This window comes from Patiria miniata, unplaced genomic scaffold, assembly GCF_015706575.1.
Source record: "Patiria miniata isolate m_02_andy unplaced genomic scaffold, ASM1570657v1 HiC_scaffold_13, whole genome shotgun sequence".
Classification (NCBI taxonomy): Eukaryota; Metazoa; Echinodermata; class Asteroidea; order Valvatida; family Asterinidae; genus Patiria; species Patiria miniata.
Genome location: NW_024037051.1, coordinates 8515190 through 8537252, shown reverse-complemented (window position 1 = coordinate 8537252; position 22063 = coordinate 8515190). Strand labels below are relative to the sequence as shown.

The 22063-nt window shown below is 39.7% G+C and overlaps 1 protein-coding gene across 22 annotated transcripts in view; it reads right to left on the bottom strand.

Annotated features, from left to right (window-relative positions):
* LOC119721196 (titin-like) overlaps nt 1-22063 on the bottom strand; it is a 210720-nt gene that overhangs the window by 147254 nt on the left and 41403 nt on the right. For all 22 annotated transcript variants that reach the window (XM_038191122.1, XM_038191121.1, XM_038191102.1 and 19 more), the window contains 20 exons: nt 19053-19244; nt 17642-17750; nt 16728-16972; nt 15830-15949; nt 15467-15658; nt 14712-14924; nt 13931-14143; nt 13325-13522; nt 11923-12096; nt 11289-11468; nt 10694-10819; nt 9776-9964; nt 9087-9272; nt 7976-8125; nt 6129-6251; nt 5123-5314; nt 3972-4155; nt 2878-3119; nt 1847-1981; nt 437-565 (listed from right to left, as the gene is read on the bottom strand). In XM_038191122.1, coding sequence (XP_038047050.1) covers nt 437-565; nt 1847-1981; nt 2878-3119; nt 3972-4155; nt 5123-5314; nt 6129-6251; nt 7976-8125; nt 9087-9272; nt 9776-9964; nt 10694-10819; nt 11289-11468; nt 11923-12096; nt 13325-13522; nt 13931-14143; nt 14712-14924; nt 15467-15658; nt 15830-15949; nt 16728-16972; nt 17642-17750; nt 19053-19244 — 3492 coding nt within the window. The remainder of the gene's footprint in view (nt 1-436; nt 566-1846; nt 1982-2877; nt 3120-3971; nt 4156-5122; nt 5315-6128; nt 6252-7975; nt 8126-9086; nt 9273-9775; nt 9965-10693; nt 10820-11288; nt 11469-11922; nt 12097-13324; nt 13523-13930; nt 14144-14711; nt 14925-15466; nt 15659-15829; nt 15950-16727; nt 16973-17641; nt 17751-19052; nt 19245-22063) is intronic.

Here is a 22063-nt window from a genome sequence, read left to right as displayed (position 1 = left end):
CAAACTTGAAAAATTGACTTTCCATGGCAAACTCTTGGTGGCGCACTGCATTGTGAACTGCCCGAATTGACCACTTATTGGTCATTAGCATTTTTGAGGTATGGCACAATCAATAGGAGGGCTATAGATCTCTCTCATAGGGCGCCATCTTCGTAGGAAAATTACAACTGCGTGTTCAACGCCATTAGATGCGTGTGCGCGCAGTGTGCAAAATGTTAACATAAACGTATGTTGCTCAAAAATTCTTAGAAATACGGCGCAGCCGATGTGCGTCATGAAAATTTGACGCCCAAAATCAATGCACGTGGCAATCTGAACGAATACATCATTTGAGAGAAAGACCTACTTGGAGTGAGTAAATATGGCTACATAATGCACCCTCTTATTGTGTCCACCATATGCCAAAACAGCTTAATGGCATGACACTCAAACAAACCTCTGTTGGTTCCTCGGTCTGTTTAGTTACGAGGTCATCATCTTGGAGGTCAGAAGGAATGGGGTCAAAGGTCAGCAGGTCACCAGCGGCAATTAGTTGCTCTTGGAGTGCCAAGGGTTTGCGGGAAGACTGTTGGGGGAAAGGGTGTGGGAAAGGAGGGTTGGCGGGTTTGAACTGCATGGAAAGGTTGTTACATGCATGAAAGAAAGCTAGGAAAACTACAATGTATTTCTCAGCAATTTTGTATTCTTTGTTAAAACATTTCAATGTGTTTTTTTTTCTAATATATGAATGATAATTTGTAGATAACTTTGTTAGGGTTGACTTGTAGAAATTACTACCCATTTTGAAATGTAATGATGGGTGGAAATATACTGTTCAAAAAAACTTTTTTTATCTTGATTAAATGCCACCGTAAGTTAAATATGTAAAGGGGGTGAAGGAGATATGCCACAACCAGAAATATTACAGTTTGGGAATGGAAATCGCAAATATTCTTTTTTAGGGGTGCGAGAATTCAGGCGGCACACATCTTAACATTTACCAAGACAAAATCTGTAAAAATCCAACACGTGCAATTTCTTGATATTGGGATTCAGAAATTGTTTAAATTTGGATTTACTGTAGTGTTGAAATGGATAAACTGATTGTTATGTCATACATGTTGTGTGCACTGAATCACAAAAACTTCAATAGGTGCCCTTGATGAATTTTAAAAACAAAATATGAAAATTATATTTGACGGGGAAGTGTTTGATTTGGGTTTTTTTTTAAAGCAGAATAAAAGGATGATATGAATACCAAAGGTAAGGCATGAAGGAATGGATATGAAACACCACAACCAGATTTTAAAGGAATAATACAAATCTTACCTGCTTTTTCTTGACATGGAATCACAGTCACCCCACACAACCAGATGTTTTCTTAAACCTTTCACAACCATTTTTTTTTTAACCAATATTCGCACACAAACCACTCAAAAATAACTTTGAATCATTTTGGACAATTAGTTTGAAGTATTCGTAACTCCAATTTTTAAAGACTTGTTTCATTCGTTTAATCGGCGGACAGAGTTCCATACCTGGACATCACATGACACTCTGTGCACAAACTCTATGAGACTGGTCTGAAAAATTCCGAGTGTTTTGTCAGTAACGCTTCAATAATTTTCCCTGCTAAATTTGAATTTTTAGGACATGTAATCGCTTTGTAATGGCTGATAGGTCACTGCAGGGATTTTTTTTTAGTGATGTCCATGTATGAAATTCTTCCCTAATCAGCTATACCTTAACATTTTTGAAGGTTTTATGAATGGATTTGAAGCAATGGAATGTTGTTTTCTAGACATGGAAGGTTAATTAAAAAAAAAACCACTTGAATCAATTGAAATAAGTAAATCAAGCTGCATACCTGCACTGGCTTGACAGTCTCTTTGACAATGACTTCATCCTCAATGGGTTTATCCAGTCCAGTAAGATTGAGCTCATACTCGGGTTTATGCTGAGCTCTAGACAGGGGTGTCTCAACTACCGGAGGTTTGGATAACTAAATAAAAACGGGTACAATAACACATGCAAGGAACCAGGTATCAACAGAAAAGTAATCATGCTTCAAAGAAATGGCTACGGGAGTTCTAAAAATTTATAAGTAAGGCCAAAAAAAAAAAAAGTCGGTCTCTGGTCAGCGCGCGCGTCGATTTTTATCATGCGCGTCGATCTTTTTTTTCCCCAAAATGTTCCGCGGTAGCTCCAACAGCGCCCTCTATTTCCGCACCTCCTCATTTTTTTTTTTACCAAAGAGCACCAAGGAATGGGAAATTGCACCAAGGCAAATGATCAAAAGCACCAAGGAAAATTATGGAGGACACCAATGTACATGAGGACACCAAAATAGCAAAATAGTACCCCACCTTGGCTGTACGATCCAAGCTTGAAAAAAAAAAAAAAAAGTGAAAAAAAAAAAAAAGCCGCGTGGCCGCATCAATTCCGGAACTTTGGTCTGACCAGAGACCGAATATTTTTTTTTTTTGGCCTAAAAGGAAATTTGTAGAAATCTTTGGCTATGTTTTCCTAGGGAATGCTAGGGAATGCAACTTCTAGAACTTTTTATTAAAGTATATTTCTGTCTACAGTAGAAATTAAATATGAAGTGTAACAAGATATCTGGGTCATTCACTATGATGTTATGCAATTTACTGGAAAATCTAAAAATAAAACAATTACAAATAATCTATATTTCTAACTTGTCAACATTTTCTACATAATCTACTCATATCAATTTTCAGGGAAACCTATGGGATATCAAATAATGTTAATTAGAAACCAAACTTAATTTTGACACAACAAACTGATTGACAGAATTGAGTTAAAATTACCCTCTACATCACGGAAATGTTTGGTTGGGTATTTTTTAAATTTGATCCTTAATTCTTCTATGCCTACCTGCACTTTCTCCATTGATGTCTTAGCCAATGGTGCGTAAAGAGGCCTTTCCTTTGCCTTCTTTGCATCTTCCTGTTTCTTGCGCTTGTCCTCCAATTCCGTCTTCCTCTTCTTGTCTTCATCTTGTAGACGGTCGGCGAGGCGGAACAGCTCGTCATTCTTGTTCTCGAAGGACGACATGAGGCGGTTGTTGGCCAGATGGAGGTTGTTCAGCTGGCTGACAAACGTTGGCGAGTCAGGTCCTAGAAATTGATTCGCAGAAAGAAATTGTTTTAAAGATTGTGCGGCGTACTCACAAGATACACTTGTGAAGGTCACAGTGTTTACGTGTACTAGTTGGGGCAAGCATGGCCCAAAAGTTGCATGACTAATTTTACAGTGAGTGTAGACAAACTCCATGCATGTTGGGCAACGTTTACGTGTCCATCATATTCATCACTGTGTCACCGTAAAGGGAGTGTTTGTGCTAGGAATCCACAGGGTGAATTTACTACTGATTTGAATGGAATGATTTAAGAGAAAACAAATCTTTAATCGTTGAGAACCGTATTATCAATTTGGACTATCAAACTTTATCGTCTATTCGGACTGTCAAACTTTATTATCTCTTCGGACTATCGAACCTTCCCATTATTTAACCTTACTCCATTTTCGGACTAATGAACACTTCAGAATACCTAACCTTCGGACTAACGAACCTGCAGACTATTGAAACCTTGGACTATCGAGCAGGAACCGGATAAACGCCTGTGGGCACCGTGCTTCAGAACGATAAACTTTACACGTACATTTAATACGTAAATGTACATGTAGCTACGTCAGAGTCAGTTGGTGAAATCGAAAATTGTGAGAGAACTGTAGGTGTGGGTGTATGTGTATTATGGCACAATGCGGTATTTTTTGTAGGCCCCCTTAGTTTCCCTAAGCCCTAGGCACAGTGCCTATTGTGCCTATTGGATAATCTCGGCCTGCTGGTACCCTGTTTTTATTTGGCAAATTATGTTCCATGTTTACAAAATGTCTTTTCAATAGCTCTGTGAATTTTTTTTTTCCGTTTCAGAGCTGAGCAATTAGTAGTATTCTAGTAGACTCACCATAGAGTTCCCTGGCCATCTCATTGAGTTTCTGTAGGCGAGCCTTCTGTGGTTTCTCTCCCTTCTCAAGGAAATCATCCACCTGATCCATCAGCTTGTGAGCCTCCTCCTCAGATTTGCAGATGGGGATCCTACGACCGATGGCCAACAGCAGACCGTTGCCTTTGTTCTGCCATTCCACAGTCTAAACAAGAGGGTAAAATTAACAAAACGTAATAATTTTTAACATGAAAAATGTACTGCTGAATTTTGAAGTTTAACATTTTTACTAGTGATTCATTTCTGCTGATCCAACTTTTTCATGCTCAGCAAACTTGTGTTCTAATTAACTAACTATGTACTGACATAAACCCTGTGAATTCAAATCACTTTAATGAGTATCATTTCAGTAGACACAGACACAATAAACCAAGGTTGGATGCCAACTTTGGACTACCAGAAAGCCGTACCAGTGCTAGTACAATTAAGCAATTCACCTGTCCAACATTTTCCAATGATAGTCCAACCATACTGACCAGAATGTCCAATTTAGACACTAGTTTTAAGTAGCTTTTCTCCCCTAAAAATCTTTCAATTGTTTTGTTTCCCTCCACCAACTTTGTGTCAGAAAACAGTTTGTATATAGTGCTTATAACATGTTGTCAGTACAGGGCAAAACCTAATGTCATCCTAATGTCAACAAAACGATGTCATTCTAAATCTTCAAGATATCGCTTGACACGATGTTCCCCCAAATTTCTCGCAAGCCAAAATATCCAACCCTATACACATATTGGATCACACAGTCGTGAATTTCTTTACGCCCAAAGACAACGTGTTTCCCTTTGTCCCTGTAATATAACACTCTCCCAAAGACTAAGTACATAACCGATCGAGATTATATCGAGGACCGTTTTCAACAAAAGACCCAACGCTCGAGGACTGAAAGGATATTTTGTTCTCCCTTTGTGTGTCTGTCCTCTACTGTATGTACACACATACTTGTTCCGTAGCTGTGGGGACTGCACACGAGTTGTCCCATGGTACTATGGGGAGCGTAAACACTGTGGGGCCAGCAGAAAGTCCCCACAACTCGGTCCTAATTTGCCTGACAATTTATTCCCCGTTACGCAGTGACGGCCTGACCAATACGTCACACAGATACCACTCACTGTTTTGAACAGCTTCTGGAAGTCAATGGACAGCAGGAGTTTATCTCGATGATCATCTATGTCAAGGTCGAGTGTGTTCCATTGTCTCATGACCTGATCCATGTCATGTCGGACTAAGGCAGACTCGGGCGGATTCTGCTTCAGGATGGCTGTGGCCGAACTCATGTAGGATTTGAGTTGGTCCTCCAAAGGCTGTAACAAGCAAAGAATTTTGATATTATTATTTTCAAGTGTGTCAGATCACAGACAATAAATGAACGACTACAGTATTTTACAGTTTACCATTTGAGTCGCATTCCAGGGATATTTGCTTTTGTTTCATACGATTAGATCCCACATCCAGAATATCCTAGAAGTATTCACTTCTTAAAAGCCACTTGTGCAGAGTAAATAAACTCAAAGTGATTCAATCTAAGGCCAAATCTTGTATTTGTTATTGGTTTCTAGTAGGCAGTACGATCAGCGCTTTAAGCAAAACGGGTATCATGTAACGGAAGATTTTGTCTAAAATCAGTTTAAAACTATGTGCATACTATGCACCACCGATGTGCACTGTTTTAAGCTGCCATGTGCAAAACTGGTATTCTGAGAATCAGGCATTCACGTTGGCAAAGCCACAGTTAAACGTCTGATATATCATAGCATGTAAATTTTAGGTGACCCCGTGCGCCAGCCATTCAGAGTGGTCCTTACAGGCTGTGACATCCTTTCGATCAGAAATGTGGACTAAACTGTTGATTAGTCAATCTCGATGCCATGTTTTTTTAATACAACAATGGGTTACGGAAGACCTGAAAGAAGGCGCCCGCTGAATAGTCGGAATCTCGAGGTCAAAACGCAGACTTGTTCTGCATAATTAATCGCCAAATCTGCTCGCACATCATAGACCCTTGCTGGGCAAGGGAATATCCCATAGACTACAGAACTGGTTCACACTGAGTAAATGTAAATGTCATCACTGACCAATTCTTAAAAGCTCATGACAAAGTTTAATTCCATTTCTCACTTCAATCTGTGATCTCCAGTCATCAAAGCGTCTCAGCTTGGACTTGGCAGTCTCCTCTGTGTCTCCATAGTTACCCTGCATGCCTTTCAGTTCCTTCTGGGCTTTGGTCAGGTTCACAGTGAGCTGCAATGAAAACAAAAAACATGATTTATTATACAATTGTTAATCAAATTAGGTTTTGCCCTTCACCAACGTATAAACACTGTATACTCAGTGTGTTACCGCCCGAGCGAAAGTTGGAAGAAAATCACCCGGGTGGGACTCGAACCCACAACCTCCTGCTTTCTAGTGCAGATGTCTTACTGCTCAACCACCGAGCTAACGGGATCGGTTGGCTGGTTCGAATTTTTTTTTTACTTCCAACTTTCACTCGGGAGGTAACACACTGAGTATACTACATAAGATTCAAACCAGCTAACCGATCCTGTTAGCTCGGTGGTCGAGTGGTAGGACATCTGCACTAGAAAGCAGGAGGTCGTGGGTTCGAGTCCCACCCGAGTGATTTTCTTCCAACTTTCACTCGGGAGGTAACACACTGAGTATACAGTGTTTATACGTCGGTGAAGGGCAAAACCTAATTTGATTTACTTCACCCCGACACAAAAAATTCCATCTTATGTATACAATTGATCCATGTGGAGAAGTAGGAAACTTCACAGTATGTGACGTGGCCTGATAAAAAGAGGATAAGTTGCTAAATTATCAAAACACCTTTCACTCCCGAATTATCTGAGGAGTTGTACCTCTGATATTAAAAAGTACTGCCGGAATTAATTTGATCAAATCAGGTTTCAAAGTATGGTTTCAAGTCTGTTTTTTTTTTTTAACTTTGGGCTGGTTTCTTTTGACTGTTACAAATGATGTTGAGCAAACTGTTTACTTTAAATCAGAAAACAAATTGTTCTTAAATTCTTAATCTGTAACCTACTCAAGAGTAGATTATAGCAAGCAATATCTTGGGCACAAATTAGGATTAACCCTTTCCTTACTACACTGTTGGATTTATTGACTTGGCTCTCCCAAGAATGAAATTGTTTGCTCAGTCATGCGGAAATCACTAGAGCGTGAAAAATGGGCCACAAGTTGAAAATTCACTTTTTTTTAAACCCAGATTTTCACTGCCAAGGAGTGATTAAAATCAAAAGTGTTGTGGAATAAGTTTGTTCATTGAACTTTACTCTTTTACGGGATGTAAAAATCAAGGCTATATAGGTGCAAAAATAAGAAAATTATGCCTGTTTGCTGAGCTGGTCCCTGTTATCAAACTGGAAGCCATTTCACCACATGACCAAATGGCAATCCATACCTCAAACCGTGAGTAGTAACTTCTGAAGCACTTTTCTTTAATATATGTTAATGTAAAACTGTGAATAAACTACACCGTTAGAATGATTCTGAAAACAGTCTTTCGGCTGGTATGGGCTCCGTGCACTGACGAAAGAGGGCGTCCTTTTACCTAGCAACATTGTTCCATGGGCGGGACATTTCGCTGGTTGACGCGCACCGTTCCTTGTGTGTGACGCATGTACACCAGGGGATTTGTACTATGTACACGCAGTGGCCGCGCTTCGCGGCAAATGAATTGCAGTCAGGTAAGATGGCGTCGGTCGGTCACCCCCAACTGTTGTTTCTTTGCCGGTGAGGGTGTACTTGTGAACGGAGCGAATATGGTTGATGTAGCAGAAGGGACGTATTCCATTGTTGACAAAAATCGCCCATGGTAAGGAAAGGGTTCAAGATTGTAACCCAGCGTAATGGAAGCTCACATAACGTTTTATCATAATGTCATTTTTTACCAGATTCAAAGCAAGTTAAAATTTAAAAATTGAACTGGACTCATTTCCTACCTCAGACTTGTGCATTTGTAGCTCAGCTACACCCATGGAGTTACTCATCTTCCTCTTCTGTTGTTCCAAGTTTGTCAGTAGTCGGTCTTTCCTCATCCCAGTCTTGTGGAGAACCAGCTCAATATCAGCCTTTGAGACAGACACTGGATCCTGAACAACAGAAAAAAGAACCAACACGACATCTTACAAGACTGACAAAAACCAATGCTAATTTTAAACACCCCCAACCCCAGAAGAAATCTCTCACTTCAAAATCGAATGAGCATGCAAAATATAATGCATTCACAAAGAAAATCTGATGTCATAAAACATTAAGAAGCATGCAAAGTGATGTTACAACTTTTAACTTTTCATCGCAAACATAAACCTTAACAACTCCTACAAAATTAATAAGTAGACCATTTCTCAAATTAGGTTTTGCTCTTCACCGACGGTTAAACACTGTATACTCAGTGTGTTACCTCCCGAGTGAAAGTTGGAAAAAAATTGATTTATATCACCCCGACGCAAAATCCCATCTTATAATAGACCATTTCTGTTGGATCCTGCTGATCTTTGGTACTGTTGGGATTTGAGATATTATTGGGTCCTTGTGAAATGCTAGGGAATTAACACTGATGGAAGTTCTTAACCTTGACAACTCCTACAAAATTTAAGAACCGGCCATTTCTGTTGGATTCTGTTAAACTGGGCAGTGGATAACATATTTTTGTTCAAGCTGTAGGACGCTGTTGGGTTGAACAGTTGTACACGCTGGAATTTGTTGGATATTGTAGAGATACTGTTGGCATTTGAGATATTCTTTGGTGCTTGTGCAAAGGTAGGGTATTAGCACTGATTGAGATAATCAACTCAATATATGTAATGAGCATTTTATAAGAGTGTCTCCTGACGTAAGGCAGAGAATACTGTCCGAAACGTTGAGCTTCCCCCTGGTTCTTTCCAGAACCACACAAAAATCACAAAAGAGATTTCTTGTCACATTGTGCAACTGAAAAATTACTCTTATAGCTGACTTCACCATAAAAATTCATAATGAGCATTTATAATGGGATAGAAAAGTTTGCCATGATCAGGTTCAGGATAATCTAAAGCCTTTTCCAATACTTACAATCTTTTGGATGCCAGCAATCAACTTCTCCCCTTCATCCACCGTCTTGTCAAACATGTCATCCAGGTCTTTCTTTTGATCTTCCAGCCTCTTGAGACGGATCTTGGCTTCAGAAAGCTTCGTCGGAGTCGACGGGGAGTAAGGGATTTGGAGTTCCTTCTCTGTCTCGTCCATGGCTCCGTTGAGCTACAAGAAAGAACGAAAGAAGATCTTATAATAAGATCTATTTCCTCCAAACTCACAGTGTTTCCGCTGTCCTCTGCTTAATGAAAGTAAGGAGGCTATCAATGCATGACTGTCAGTGGAAGTTGGGGTTATATTAAGTTCAAAATGAAAATATCTGGCCTTCAACAAAGTACAGTTGCTAACACTGAAAGTTTAGAACTCAGCGCTGCAAAAGTAAGAGAAAAGGTTGTGGGTTCAAGTCCCACCTACTTCTCCTGTGATTTTTTCTTCTAACAGCTTTAGTAAAGAAGGGGTGTGCATTTACGGGTAGTACGGGAACCAGGCACCCGATCGAAAAAAAAAAGAAGTATGGGCACCCCAGTACCCGTTAATGAAACCAGTTATGGGTACCCGATTCCATAATCTGGAACCAGTTCCTGACATCAACCGTCCGGTACTTGGGTTACCGGTTCCAATGCACAGCCATAATCCAAAGATTGACTGTTTGTCATTTTGGTAGTTACCTTGTTGACATTATCATAGAATCCGACGGTCATGTTGAGCAGTGTGCGGTACTTCCCAGTGCGATCCTGGAAGTGATGATACAGCTTAGTCAGATCATCAATCAGATTCTCCCGTCCTCCCTTGGTGTCTCCTTTCTTGCCCAGCGAGTCGGCGGTGTCAATGCGATCCTTCAACTCATCACTCACTCTCTGCCGGAGAAAATCCATGTATGCGTGTTTGAAAATGCATCAACACGAAACAAGTCATTTAGCAAGTCAAGATTCTGAAAGTGATCATGTGATTAATGGTTCGTCCTCAGCTTAATACAAATCAAGGTTCAAGTCCTGATTAATGGTTCATCCTCAGCTTAATAAAAATTAAGGTTCAAATCCTGAGAAATGTTAACAATGAGTCAGAATTCCCAAGAGAATTCCTCAATCACTGCACGCCACATTTTCTATGATGACGATCCGGTCTTAAAATCTATGGTATGATTCCTTAGCCTTTCATGAGTCACAAGTAATTCACAAGTCATTTCACAAGTACCAGAGGATAAACAATAAGCCAGTTTGGTATCTCGATAAAGTAGTCCAGGTCAAAGGTCATTCGGGATAAAATTGCTGACGCGATGTTACGCGAACACCCACTCCGCTTGTAATTAATGCACGTGCAACGTGCGATCGTTTCCTTACGCGTTCATGCGTCTTCGATGAGCGTTCGATTATCCCGAATGACCTGTGACCCATATAATTGTGCGCATACGCAGTTGAAATAGCGAACTGGCTTATAACAAAGGAATGCCTTATCCCAGTTTATTTGAAAAGCCTGTGACTTGAACTGAGACAGGCTGACTTGAAAAGGGATTTGTGAACTTGTGACGTTTTTGTGATGGACTCTACTATAACAATATCTGCACTAAGGTTTAGCTGTCTACATACCTTTGCAATGTCCTCAAATTCAGCCACTCTGCCAGGCAATCCCTTGGTGTCGTCTGGATTCCTGCTCACATCAGAGGCCACCTGTGGGTAATACTCGGTCTCTGTCCGGTGTGCTTTGTCCATGCTCTGCAAGGATGCACAAGATGTGCAGTATTGGCATGAGTTGTGCAAGAATTCAACTTTTAAAAAAAATTATTAGAGATTTCTTAAAATTTGGTTCACATCATTTTGTACCTTTCCCCCAAATAGCTTTAACCCAATACAACATTCTCCTGTCAATAGGCACAAGCCTTTGATCATTAGTCATTTGATAAACATTCATTAAGCAGAGGTTTCCAAAACAATTTCACAAACATATTTGAAAAATATACAAGAATGAAAAAGCAAGAACAACCACAGTGAAATATGACTGATGCAAAACATTTCAAGACCTAAACAATGATACAACAAATTACGGATGTTAATGTTATGGAATTAAAATGTCACATCAGTGAAGGGCAATATTTTTGGCTGCTTCAACCAAAGCAATGTGTGTTTCTCAACTTCCGTTTAACCTTCAAATCGGACTTGATCTGATTCTAACATCTGTATTTACCTGTCTTGCATCTTGGACAAACTTCTGCCACTTGGTCAGAAACAGCTGGCCAGAGTTCAGTCGCTTGGTCAGCATGTCGTAAAGACCACTTAGATACTGATTCCGCTCACCAAAGCTCTTCATGACATGGCTGACGTACAGTTTGGAAGATTGGACGTCTAAATCCGGGTCATTTTTTATCTATAATGTGGTAAAAATGTAGTCATCAGATAAACGCAAAGCGAATGAGGTTGCTATTTAGTGAAGCTTCAATTTTGTTTCAGACCAACATTCCAGAGTCATGCCAAACTTAAATATTCTTAGTAAAAGTTCAATGTTTGAAATAACAAGAACAACAAGGAGAAACTTCACACAAAAGATTAACTCTGGAGGTCTTATAAAGTTTGTCTTTTTTTATCACTACATTGTATTACATTGTATTTATTCACTGAAGAAACCATAAAACCATTCGAGTGCTCCGTCAGTTTCGGGCGCTATCGAGAGTAACAGGGAGGGCGGTGTCAGATGCTAGAGGGACTTATTTTATGGACACAATACAGAATCTGAGTGAATGGACACACACTACAAGATTTCTGTCTGAGCATTTATAGACAACATGACTTTGAATAATCCAACTCTCGCAATGAATACTCACAGCAGATGCCTCAGAGAGGAAGTTGCGTCCAGTGTTCTCAAACTGCACATAGATCTCAACCGAATTGTTCCATTTCTCCTGCAGATTCTGCACTGTCTTGGCTGGTATGTCAGGCGCATCCATGCTGATGTAACAGTTCAACTGCTCTTCGATGTTCTCCATTGCATTTGTCAACTGCAAAGAGAGGACAATATTCAGTAGATAATTCGTTTTCTACAGTTAATACAAATGGATCTCAAAACCAAAAATGTTGCATGTGACTAACAAAATAAAGTTAGTACGAATGAAAAGAGGCATTAGCGAGACAATGGTGGGAAATGGTTACTTTAAGTGCAATCTATAGGGCTCGCTCAGTTACGGCCATCTCTGTAGGAGAACTGCAACTGCGTATTTTACGCAATCAAGCACGCACTGCGCAGTGTTGAAAATGTTCCAAACACGCGCGCTTGTTGCTCGAAATGTGATCGAAATACGACGCAGCCGATGTTATGCAAGTCACGCTAAAAATGCTGATGCACGTGGATGGTCTGTAGGAAACGACGTCATTTGAACAAGTTTATTGCATGCTTGCCATACATAATTGGCATGCATGCTGAATGCACACTAATATAACTGTTTCATTATAAAAGATAGTCCATTTGAATGTCTCAAGCTACATGACCTAAAATGACCATCACCCAATGACATGGGAGACCTTTTAGAAGAGAGGTGGTTAACCGTGGTTCCAACACAGACCACAATAGTGTTAACTTGACATTTCAATAAGTATACTTTTTGCTTTATCAGGAGAATGTTGCACTTATCACCCAATATTGGAATCATGTTTATTACCAACAAACTGTAGTACGTATACAGTTGAATATAAAGCAGCTGTAACATAAATCTTATCTTCCTCAATACTCCAAAGTCCTCCGGGCGGTTTTGGAGGATTTTGGAGGATTGAGGCTGAATGCAACATACAATTTTTGAGGATTGTGGCAGATTGAGGGCATATGGACATTCAGTATCGGTTGATTTTGGAGGATTGAGGCTAAATGGTGTTTGATGGACATTCTATATCGGTTGATTTTGGAGAATTGAGGCTGAATGGCGTTTGAAGAAGAGGAGGATTTTGGAGGATTGAGGCTGAATGTATTTTGAGAGGCAGGGCTGTTGGAAGATTTTTAAGGATTAAGGCAGTGGGTATCCTTCATTTGAACACAAGTGCAAAATTTTGGAGGATTTTGGAGAATTTTGGATGGTGCCTAGCAAAAAGGGCCTAGGGGATTAGGGTTAAGAGTTGCAATTTGGGCAATTATAGCAATTTTTTAAGTCAGTAATATTCATCTTTCAATAAACACTTCGGCTGTATTTTTTCAAACCCAGTTCCCACCTACGTTTGACAATCAGTATATATTCCTACCTGTTTGGTTAGCTTGTGGAATTTGATCAGTATGAGCACAGCATGCAGCCTTTTGTCCACACAGACGGTCACACGGGACCAGTGCTGCTGTAGTTTGTCACATCGGTTCTGCAAGGCGTTGACCTGCTCTCTATCTACTAGAGCTGGTATCAACTCAGCTGATGTCTTGAAGACTTTGTCAACTTGCTTGGTCCTCTCCTGTAAGACAGAAGAAATCTCAACTATTACAGTTTTCAGTTCTCAGCTAAAGTGTTCAATATAGCAAAAGCATTTCCTTTAATCGTTATCTCCAATGACTGGTATTTTCAACATCAGTCTGTGTTCAATTCAAACATATCTGAAAAAAAAAATATTGCCCTAGCAAATAAATCGTTCTTTTTATAAACTGGAATGGTGTTTGAAGAGACAGACATGACTTTACCCTTGCTTAAACTATAACATGTGTGAAAGAGGCTGTGTTGGGATTGGGTATAAAATTGTTACTGCGGCTTCAAATTTTTACTATCGGCTTGCAACATTAAATGGCTGTAGCTGTTCACAGTTTCTGTTCTGGCCATACCCTCAGACTTAGCCGCAATTGCAAGTCTGGTTCCAGACTCAACCTACCAATATATCATTCATCAGTCTCTGGTGGCCGTCCTGGAAATCCATACTGGTCTGCAGCTGGTCTCCCATGTCAGTGCTGGCTGCCAGGAACGTATCGGCCACGTTGACCAGCCACTTGACAATGACGGAGTAGCTCTCATCAAAGCTGACTTGTAGGGAGGATTTGTGCTGGGTCTCTGGACTGCATTCTGACTGCAGACGTTCGGACTGGCTCTGAGGCAACGGATCAGAAATAATACCACCTTTAGGGTTGTATTTTTCAAGTCAACTTTGAAGAATTAAAGTATTTTGTCTGAGCGATGGATGTAATTATCAAAAGTCACACCAATGTGCCTCAACCCATTAGCACTTATTTTAATAAACTGTATTTATTGTGAATCCATAAACTAAACAGTGCTTTTGGCTGTTTTTGATTGGTACATGTATAAGGAGTAACAGGCTCGGTAGTTTAGAGCAATACAGGAACTAGTGGATTTAATTTGAGCCACATTAAAAAGTAAAAATTTGAAGTCTGTCGGAAAGTGAAACTGTTGCAATTTTTATCATTCAACTTAGAGAAATCGGCTTTCAATAATTAACACCTGTCACATTGTAACACCTCCTGCGAAACTATATAGATCAAACTTCAATTTCTTAATGATCCATATTGCAAGGCTACGAAAGAAAAGTAAATGTTATTCTCAATAGCTGAATAAGGCAACAGAGACTTCCACGGAACTCAATTTATAAAAATAGTGGTAACATTTGAAATCTGAATGGTCATCTGAATCCTCCAGCTTACCTCCAGCAGGTCCAGTTTGTCCTTGATCCCGGGTGCTCCTGGCGTCCCCCTGCCAACCCTCTCCAGTAAGGTGTGACCCTCTTGAATGACGGGCTCGGATATCTCGGCCACGGCATTGCCCAGCTGGGCCAGGCGGGCTGCCTTGCTGTGTGGCTCACTGGGCAGCTTCTTGGGACCGAGTTGAATCTCGACCTGGGACAGGTACGTCTGGGCCTGAGGAAAAAAAAAATCAATTTTATCTCATTAATTCCAAGTTACTAATCTTTGTGAATACTCCAAGTTCTTCCATTGTGAACGAACAGTGACTTCTTCTTTGTTCTTTTAATGGGCATCAATCACTTTTGTGGATGAGCTCTACATGTATGTTCCAAAGTCTGCAAAAATTAACAAACCTGCTGATTCTAGGAGAGTTGGGGTTCAAAGGTCTGGCTCACGCCATGACAGATTTGAGGCATTCTATGTCAAATAATACATTTGGCGAACACAGATTTAAACACAGATTGAAATGTTACAATGTAGAAATTTGGAAATTTGCCCTTGCAAATTGTTTTCAAATATTGTTATCACTTTGGGATTTTCAACTCTGGTCCCCGCTCTTTGCTCTTACCAAGGATGGCAATAGATAATCTAAGCTGAGGTCAGCCTTAATGTTAATCAAAATGTGAAAAGCAAACATTCCAGGGTCTGCAACAGGTCATATTTCTAAGATTTTTTGTTTACAGCAGTGATGTTTTGAGAGTCAGTTTTAGACTTACAAGTTCAGCATTTTTGTAGAAGTCCAACACAGCCTGTAGCAGTCTTCCCCTATTGGCCAAGCGTCGAATGTAATCATCGCTGAGTGTCTCAATGGCTCTGGTCTGGCTGCGCAGATGATCGGTGTGTTCTGGATTGGAGTGTGAGATCTGCTCAGCTGTCTGCCGTAAGCGGTGCACGTTGCCTTGCATGTCCTGTCAAATATAAGGTTAGGATACCCTCAATCACTAGTGGTATAACAGTTGCTATATAAAACATACAAATGACAGAGACAGAAAGTGCAGAGACTTTTTATAGAATTTTTTATCATGGAAAATATGGATTCCTATCATTTTGTGTGTGTTTTGACAATAACAGAGACTTACTTGAGCCGAAGACTGGAAGTCAAGATGTTCCTTGAGGAGGCGTTCAGTGGCAGCTGCGTCTTCACCAACGTCCTTTCTCTTCAGATAGTCTTCACCTCTGGTCTTAAACCAGTCAGAGATCTGAAACAATGGAGTGAAGGTATGACACTATCTCAAACTTGAAATGCTGTAATGTTCTACCCCGATTGTTCTGAACAGTTCTACTCAATGTCTTCGTACCTGCTGATGCTACATTACATTCAAACCGTCAGTTCACCCCCTGCCAGGAAGGTGGATGAGTGATAAAGCATCTGCATTACTATAAACCAGGTAAGCGTGTGAAATTTTCTCACAAGATCTCAGAGAGCACCGATTATAGTGCTCATAAGAAATTACATGGGTTAAAGGCAAAGCCCAATGTTCAAATTAATTTCTATTGCTACTTTTATTTGCTAATGCATGACCAAAGTCTTTTCAAAATAATGTTTATTTTAAACACTCAGATTCATTCATGTATCTTCTGATTGTGTGTCATTTCAGGGTCCCAACTTTCGGAATTCTTTCAATAATATTTCTAAATTAGTTAATAGCCTTCCCTGTTTTCAAGAAAAAGCAATACATTTTGGCTTCTAGAAAAATACTGTCAACGTTGATTTCTGCATTTTTAAAATTTGTTTTAAACTTTGTTAACTGAAGTTTATGGGGGTCTCCGTTTTACAAGCTATACTTTTTGGAGACCTCCAACACTTATTAAAATTTGAGATATTGACAATTCTTGTCGTAAATTTTGAATTGACTAAGTGAAAAAATAGATGAACTGAACTGAACTTCAGCAAAATCTTCTGTGGACGTACCGGCAGCAATATCAATGACAAGGAAACCCATTTAACTTTGAGTAAACTATGAGGTATTACTGTACCTGATTAATTTCCTGATCCAGATCGCTCAGCGCAATATACTGCTCCAATCGTCTCCGTTGTTTGTTCCACAGCTCCTCCAGGCCGCGCCTCCTGTCCTGCAAGTCATCCAGGACCTTCTCCACACCCAAGGAGGATTTCTTGGAGGCGTCCTTGTCGTCTTGGGAGGAGTCCTTGCTGAGGGCGTGGAGTTGCTCCACTAGTTCCTTGCCGAGATTCATCGTGTCCATGGACGTGGTTAGGATATCTTTGTTCAAGAAAATTAAGAAGCAAGTACATATTGAGGAATTTTTTTTACAGACAGGAAATGCATTATGTGAATCAACTCTCTTTACGTAAGAAAAGCTAATATATGACATGGGTTCTCTATACCACTACCCCCCTCAATGGTAAGAAAGTGAGAGTTGGGAGAGACATTTCAATGCATTGTCAACGACACCTGATGCTCGTGCGAAGATGCTATGGCTTTTTGCACATTCAAATTAATACAAGTCGTACATACGTCATGGGATTCTCGAAAGTGGTAAAAAAGCACCCTGTCTTGTTGGCACACGGAGCCCATATTGTCTGATACCTAATAAATCTGTCCAAGTTCTTTAAACGAATATTCCCTACAAACACTAATTTATAGGTTGGCACCAAGTTTAACTACATAAAAGGCTTAAAATAATGTGTGAAATTCTGGCTTGTATATGAAAAAGAAAATGAAAATCTTATTAAATTTCTGGTAACGGGGGTTTCATATGTAAATGGTTAAACCATTTTTAATTTGGTTTGTGGAAAAGACTGTCCATAGCATTAGTAATCCTAATAACAAGGACGGATGTACCGGTATTTTACGTTGTGTTCTTAAATACATCAAACTAATAACATTCGAGCAACTTGCTTGTAACTGAAGAATCAGTTTGTGAATTACCTTCTCTGATCTTGTGGTGGTCCTCCATCAGCTTGTCAGTGCCTGGTATATCAGGAGGAAGATCAGGAGATCTGAACTGCGCATTGGCCTTGTCAAGTTTATCAGAGAACTGAAACAAAGAAACGAGTATCAGTATTGTTATGTGATATATCTTTATCAGCAGAAAGTGGGTAGGTTTCAAAGATACAGCACTTGTCATTTCATCAACAACATGTTGGGGCAAGTGGCATTTTTCTTGCCTTCCATCACATTGAATCTGGTTTAAGCCCAAATGTGAATTGGGGTTTTCAGTAGATACTGCAATACTGCAAAACTGGAAATGTTTTCATTGTCTCTCCTCTAGGTTTCACTAGGCTTTTGTTACAACTGATCATGTAGTAACCAACTGACAACGTATCACCAACCGATGCTGTCACAGAAATTGACCGATACTGTATCACTAACCGATAATGTAACAAACACTGACTGACAGTGTAGTAAAATGTAATACACTGTCAGTCAATTGTTGTTACATTATCGGCCCTAATGTTGCAAAAACTGACCGATAGTTTAATAATATTTACTACACTATCGGTCATTTTCTGTTAAATTACCGGTAAGTGATACAGTATTGGTCAATTTGTGTGACATTATCGGTTGGTGATACGTCATCCGTTGGCTACTACATGATCAGTTGTAAAAGGCTTTACAGCCTCGGTTTCATGTCAGAAAGATATTATTTAATAGGACAACTTTTTGTTTCTTTCCATTGTTTAATTACACCTGGCCTGCTGAATATGAGTAGTCCTTCCCAAATTTGTCAAGGGATAAGATTGAGCCTTAGCATAACTCATATCTTAGGAGTTTCCAATTTCTTTTCAAAGTTCTGAAGAAGTGAGATAATCTAGAGAGCTTTTTTTCATACTCTGTAGACTTCTGTATACTAAGAGTTTTGTCCTGTCCTAAGAAACAAATTTATTCAACGTGGTTGCTACTACTCTTACTCCATCAGACATTTGCTTTTTAAAACATGGATTTGATAATAATAATAATAATAATAATTTGGGAGGCTAATCATCCTTACTCGCAGCTGGTATGCTGAATTGTGAAGGACGCGGCTACAACGTGGTCGGGCTGCTGGCACGTAAAGGCACCTATGGCTGCCGGCCACATCGACCCACAATGACCACGGAGCACAGCCCGAGATCGAAAGTGTTTGATTTTTCCGGAGGGAGGGAAACCGAAGGGCCCGGAGAAAACCCTCGTGGCACAGGAGAGAACCAACGCACAACTCTACTCACATGCGATCCGTGGCCAGGATTCGAACCGTGGTCACCTTGGTGAGAGGCGAGCGCTTTACGCACAAGCCACCCATGCCACCCATGCCCCATTTTACCATTTGGTGAGCTCTTTGATCTTAAGATGACCTCACCTCAACAGCACTTTGATGGAAGGCCACCGACTGATCCAGCAGCTTCCTTCTCTCTTCCAGCTGCAGGTTGAGATCCTTCCAAGCCTCACCCAGAGACTGGGCCATGGCTTCGTAAACGTCATCGTAGAATTGTTGGGTTGACACTAGGAAGTCAGCCTGGGTCAAGAGGCTGTTGATGTGTTGCTGTTTGGCCTGGTAAAATACAAAAAGGACTTGGACTGAAACTTAATGATTTGAAACTTCACTGAAGAAGTGGAACTATTCACCATAATTGTCCAAACAAGAACAGAAGAGCTCGTTTGTATTGTAAATGTGTTCTAATTTAGTGACAGAATTTGTACACCTGTACAATCTATTCTACAATGTATATGTGACAGCGCAAAATTGATTGTGCTTCTGCATGTTCTGTAGTTCATTTTACAGAACCCATTTTGTGTCTTACTTTTATCATCTAACGAAGGATGATCCAATATGTTCTGATAACCTATTTTTGAATCGGCTGTGAAATTGTTTATCCGTTTGTTTTCTGTGTGTGTGCTGCATCTTCTCAAGTCGACCACAATAACACATTGCTGATACACTGTTTTCGTAAATTTCTCTGTTTATCCAGTAAGTAATTACGATTTTGTTGTGTGAATTATTTTTCAAGAAATAAAGTGGCTCAATAATTTCTGAATTACCGGTAGCGCCTCGATAAAGCATTATTAGCACTACAACAATTTGGTTGTTGATGCAAGTATTGCATTGTAAAGATTTCAAAATAGTTGGTGTTCATATCAGGCTGGCTTTATGATATTCTGAAGTGAACCGGGTACTTTGTAAAGCAAACTTGATTTATTGAAGAACGTTTCCCTTTCTCAACTTTCAGAGTGAGGTAAGTGAATACATTGTAACAAGATGTAGAACTCTGCTTAATGTCACATCACATCTCTTGTTTACTTCCAAATGCCAGCACAAACTTACAAAAGTTACAGTTGTTCAACTTTGGTTCACACAGTTATCACCCCTTCAATACAAGTTCAAGTGTCACAGGTTTTGATGTTCTCAACACGTAGTTGGTAATAACTGTTTGACTCGATGGGTTCACATGGTCTGATTAGTGTACTCTGACCTCAACTGCACGACCTTTTGATCTAGGATCTTGAAAGGGGTAATGTGTCTAATGCATTACATGTAGTTACTGGTATTGTAAGCTTCCACAAATGTACGACAGCTGGTTCATGCTATCCAACAAAGTGAAGCAAATTCAAAGTTGTGGTTAAGATCTTCTCATTTGGCTGAGACTGTAAAAATTGTCAAGGAGACAATTGTCTCCCCAAAAGTTGATTTAGATTTTTTTTTTTAAATCCAATACTCAGGCTGTTTTAAAATACATTACTTTTGATAACATCTTATGGTTACAGTGGGTTCAAACCCGGACATGGAACATGGTGCTTGTGTTCTTGGGCAAGACACTTTACTACAATTGCCTCTCTCCACCCAGGAGTATAAATGGATTGCGCTGATCTTGAGCTGCTGCAGAAACTGGTCTCATGGCCTGATGAACAGGGGTAATAATTGTGAAGCACTTTGAGACCTTTGGTACAAAGCGCTATATAAGCACTATATTATTATTATTATTATCTGGAGAATGACAATCTTAGTTTTACTAAGACAAGATAGGTTTGCAGTAGCACCATGTGAATAAATCTCTTTTGTGAGTATGTGTGGTTCTGAATAAATCTCTTTTGTGAGTATACATGGTTCTGAAAAGAACCGGAGGGACTCAACGTTTCGAACAGTATGCTCTGCCTGTCGTCAGGAGAACCACACATACTCACAAAAGAGATTTATTCACATGGTGCCACTGCAAACCTATCTTGTCTTAGTATCTTTCCTCCATGCAAACATTCAAATCTCAATCTTAGTTTTGATTTTGGCTCACAATGCTGGAAAACCAGTCAGCCAAAAGTACAGAATTGTACTGAATTTCTTTTATTGCTTTCCATACATGTACATGAACATGTACACAGCAAATGATGTATCAGAGATTCACAGGTGCTGCCTATAACCCCTTGCTCTATGCTATAACAAGCAGAACCTCCAGTCAAAAAGTCTGGATCTACTTTGGAGCAAGGTCAATCCCCGATGGGCTCAATTTTTGATGAGAATCCACCAGACAGACTAACGAGTACATCAGTGCTGACATTGGACAACTCCAGACTTTCAGTTTCTATGCCTCATGTGCACCAAACCCTTAATCTGATGTCTGTGAACTAAGGTTGTTAAATTATCAGCAGATTTGAGTTTGTCATTCCAGTTGCATTTGGTGGCTCCTATCAAATGTCACAGTCAAAACTGAAAAACATAAAGAAGGCAGTACCGTACCTCTTGATTTATTTGTCCGGAAGGGAAGAGGCAAAAGGTCTCTGATGATCTCATAAATTCAATAACGTAGAAAAAATGAAATTCTCTACAGTGTGCAACTTGACTGATGAGGTATTTTTTTAATGAAAATATGGTGTTCGGACTTTTGGGTATAAACAGACAAAATACTGAAATACATGTATCTGAACTGTTTATTAACCAAATTAATTGACTGTTTCAATTATCATCCGACATTATAACTTAACTCTTTATTAAATTGAAACCAAAAATTCTTATAAATTTGAATAAAATTGTTTCCCCCCCATTTTTTTTTCAATTTCTAAACAAAAGGTTTAAGTAGTAATGATTTTTGCAATAATGAAGTTGTATTGGTTTAAGAAAAAAAAAATCAGTGCTGATGGACATGAACATTTTTAAAGGACTTTCCTTAAAAAAACCCCATATTTTCTGCGACTTTTTATCATTTTTATGGGTAATGCAGGTAAATCACTGCTTTATGAGTCTCACACTGAAGAATGCAATGGTGAAATCGTTTCCAGCATGCATTTCATCATCTTGAATGACAACTCCAGTCCCTAATTAAATTTCAGGAATCAATAAGAACGTCGGAGCCTTCTCCACTATCGCATCTCACATCCAGTCAT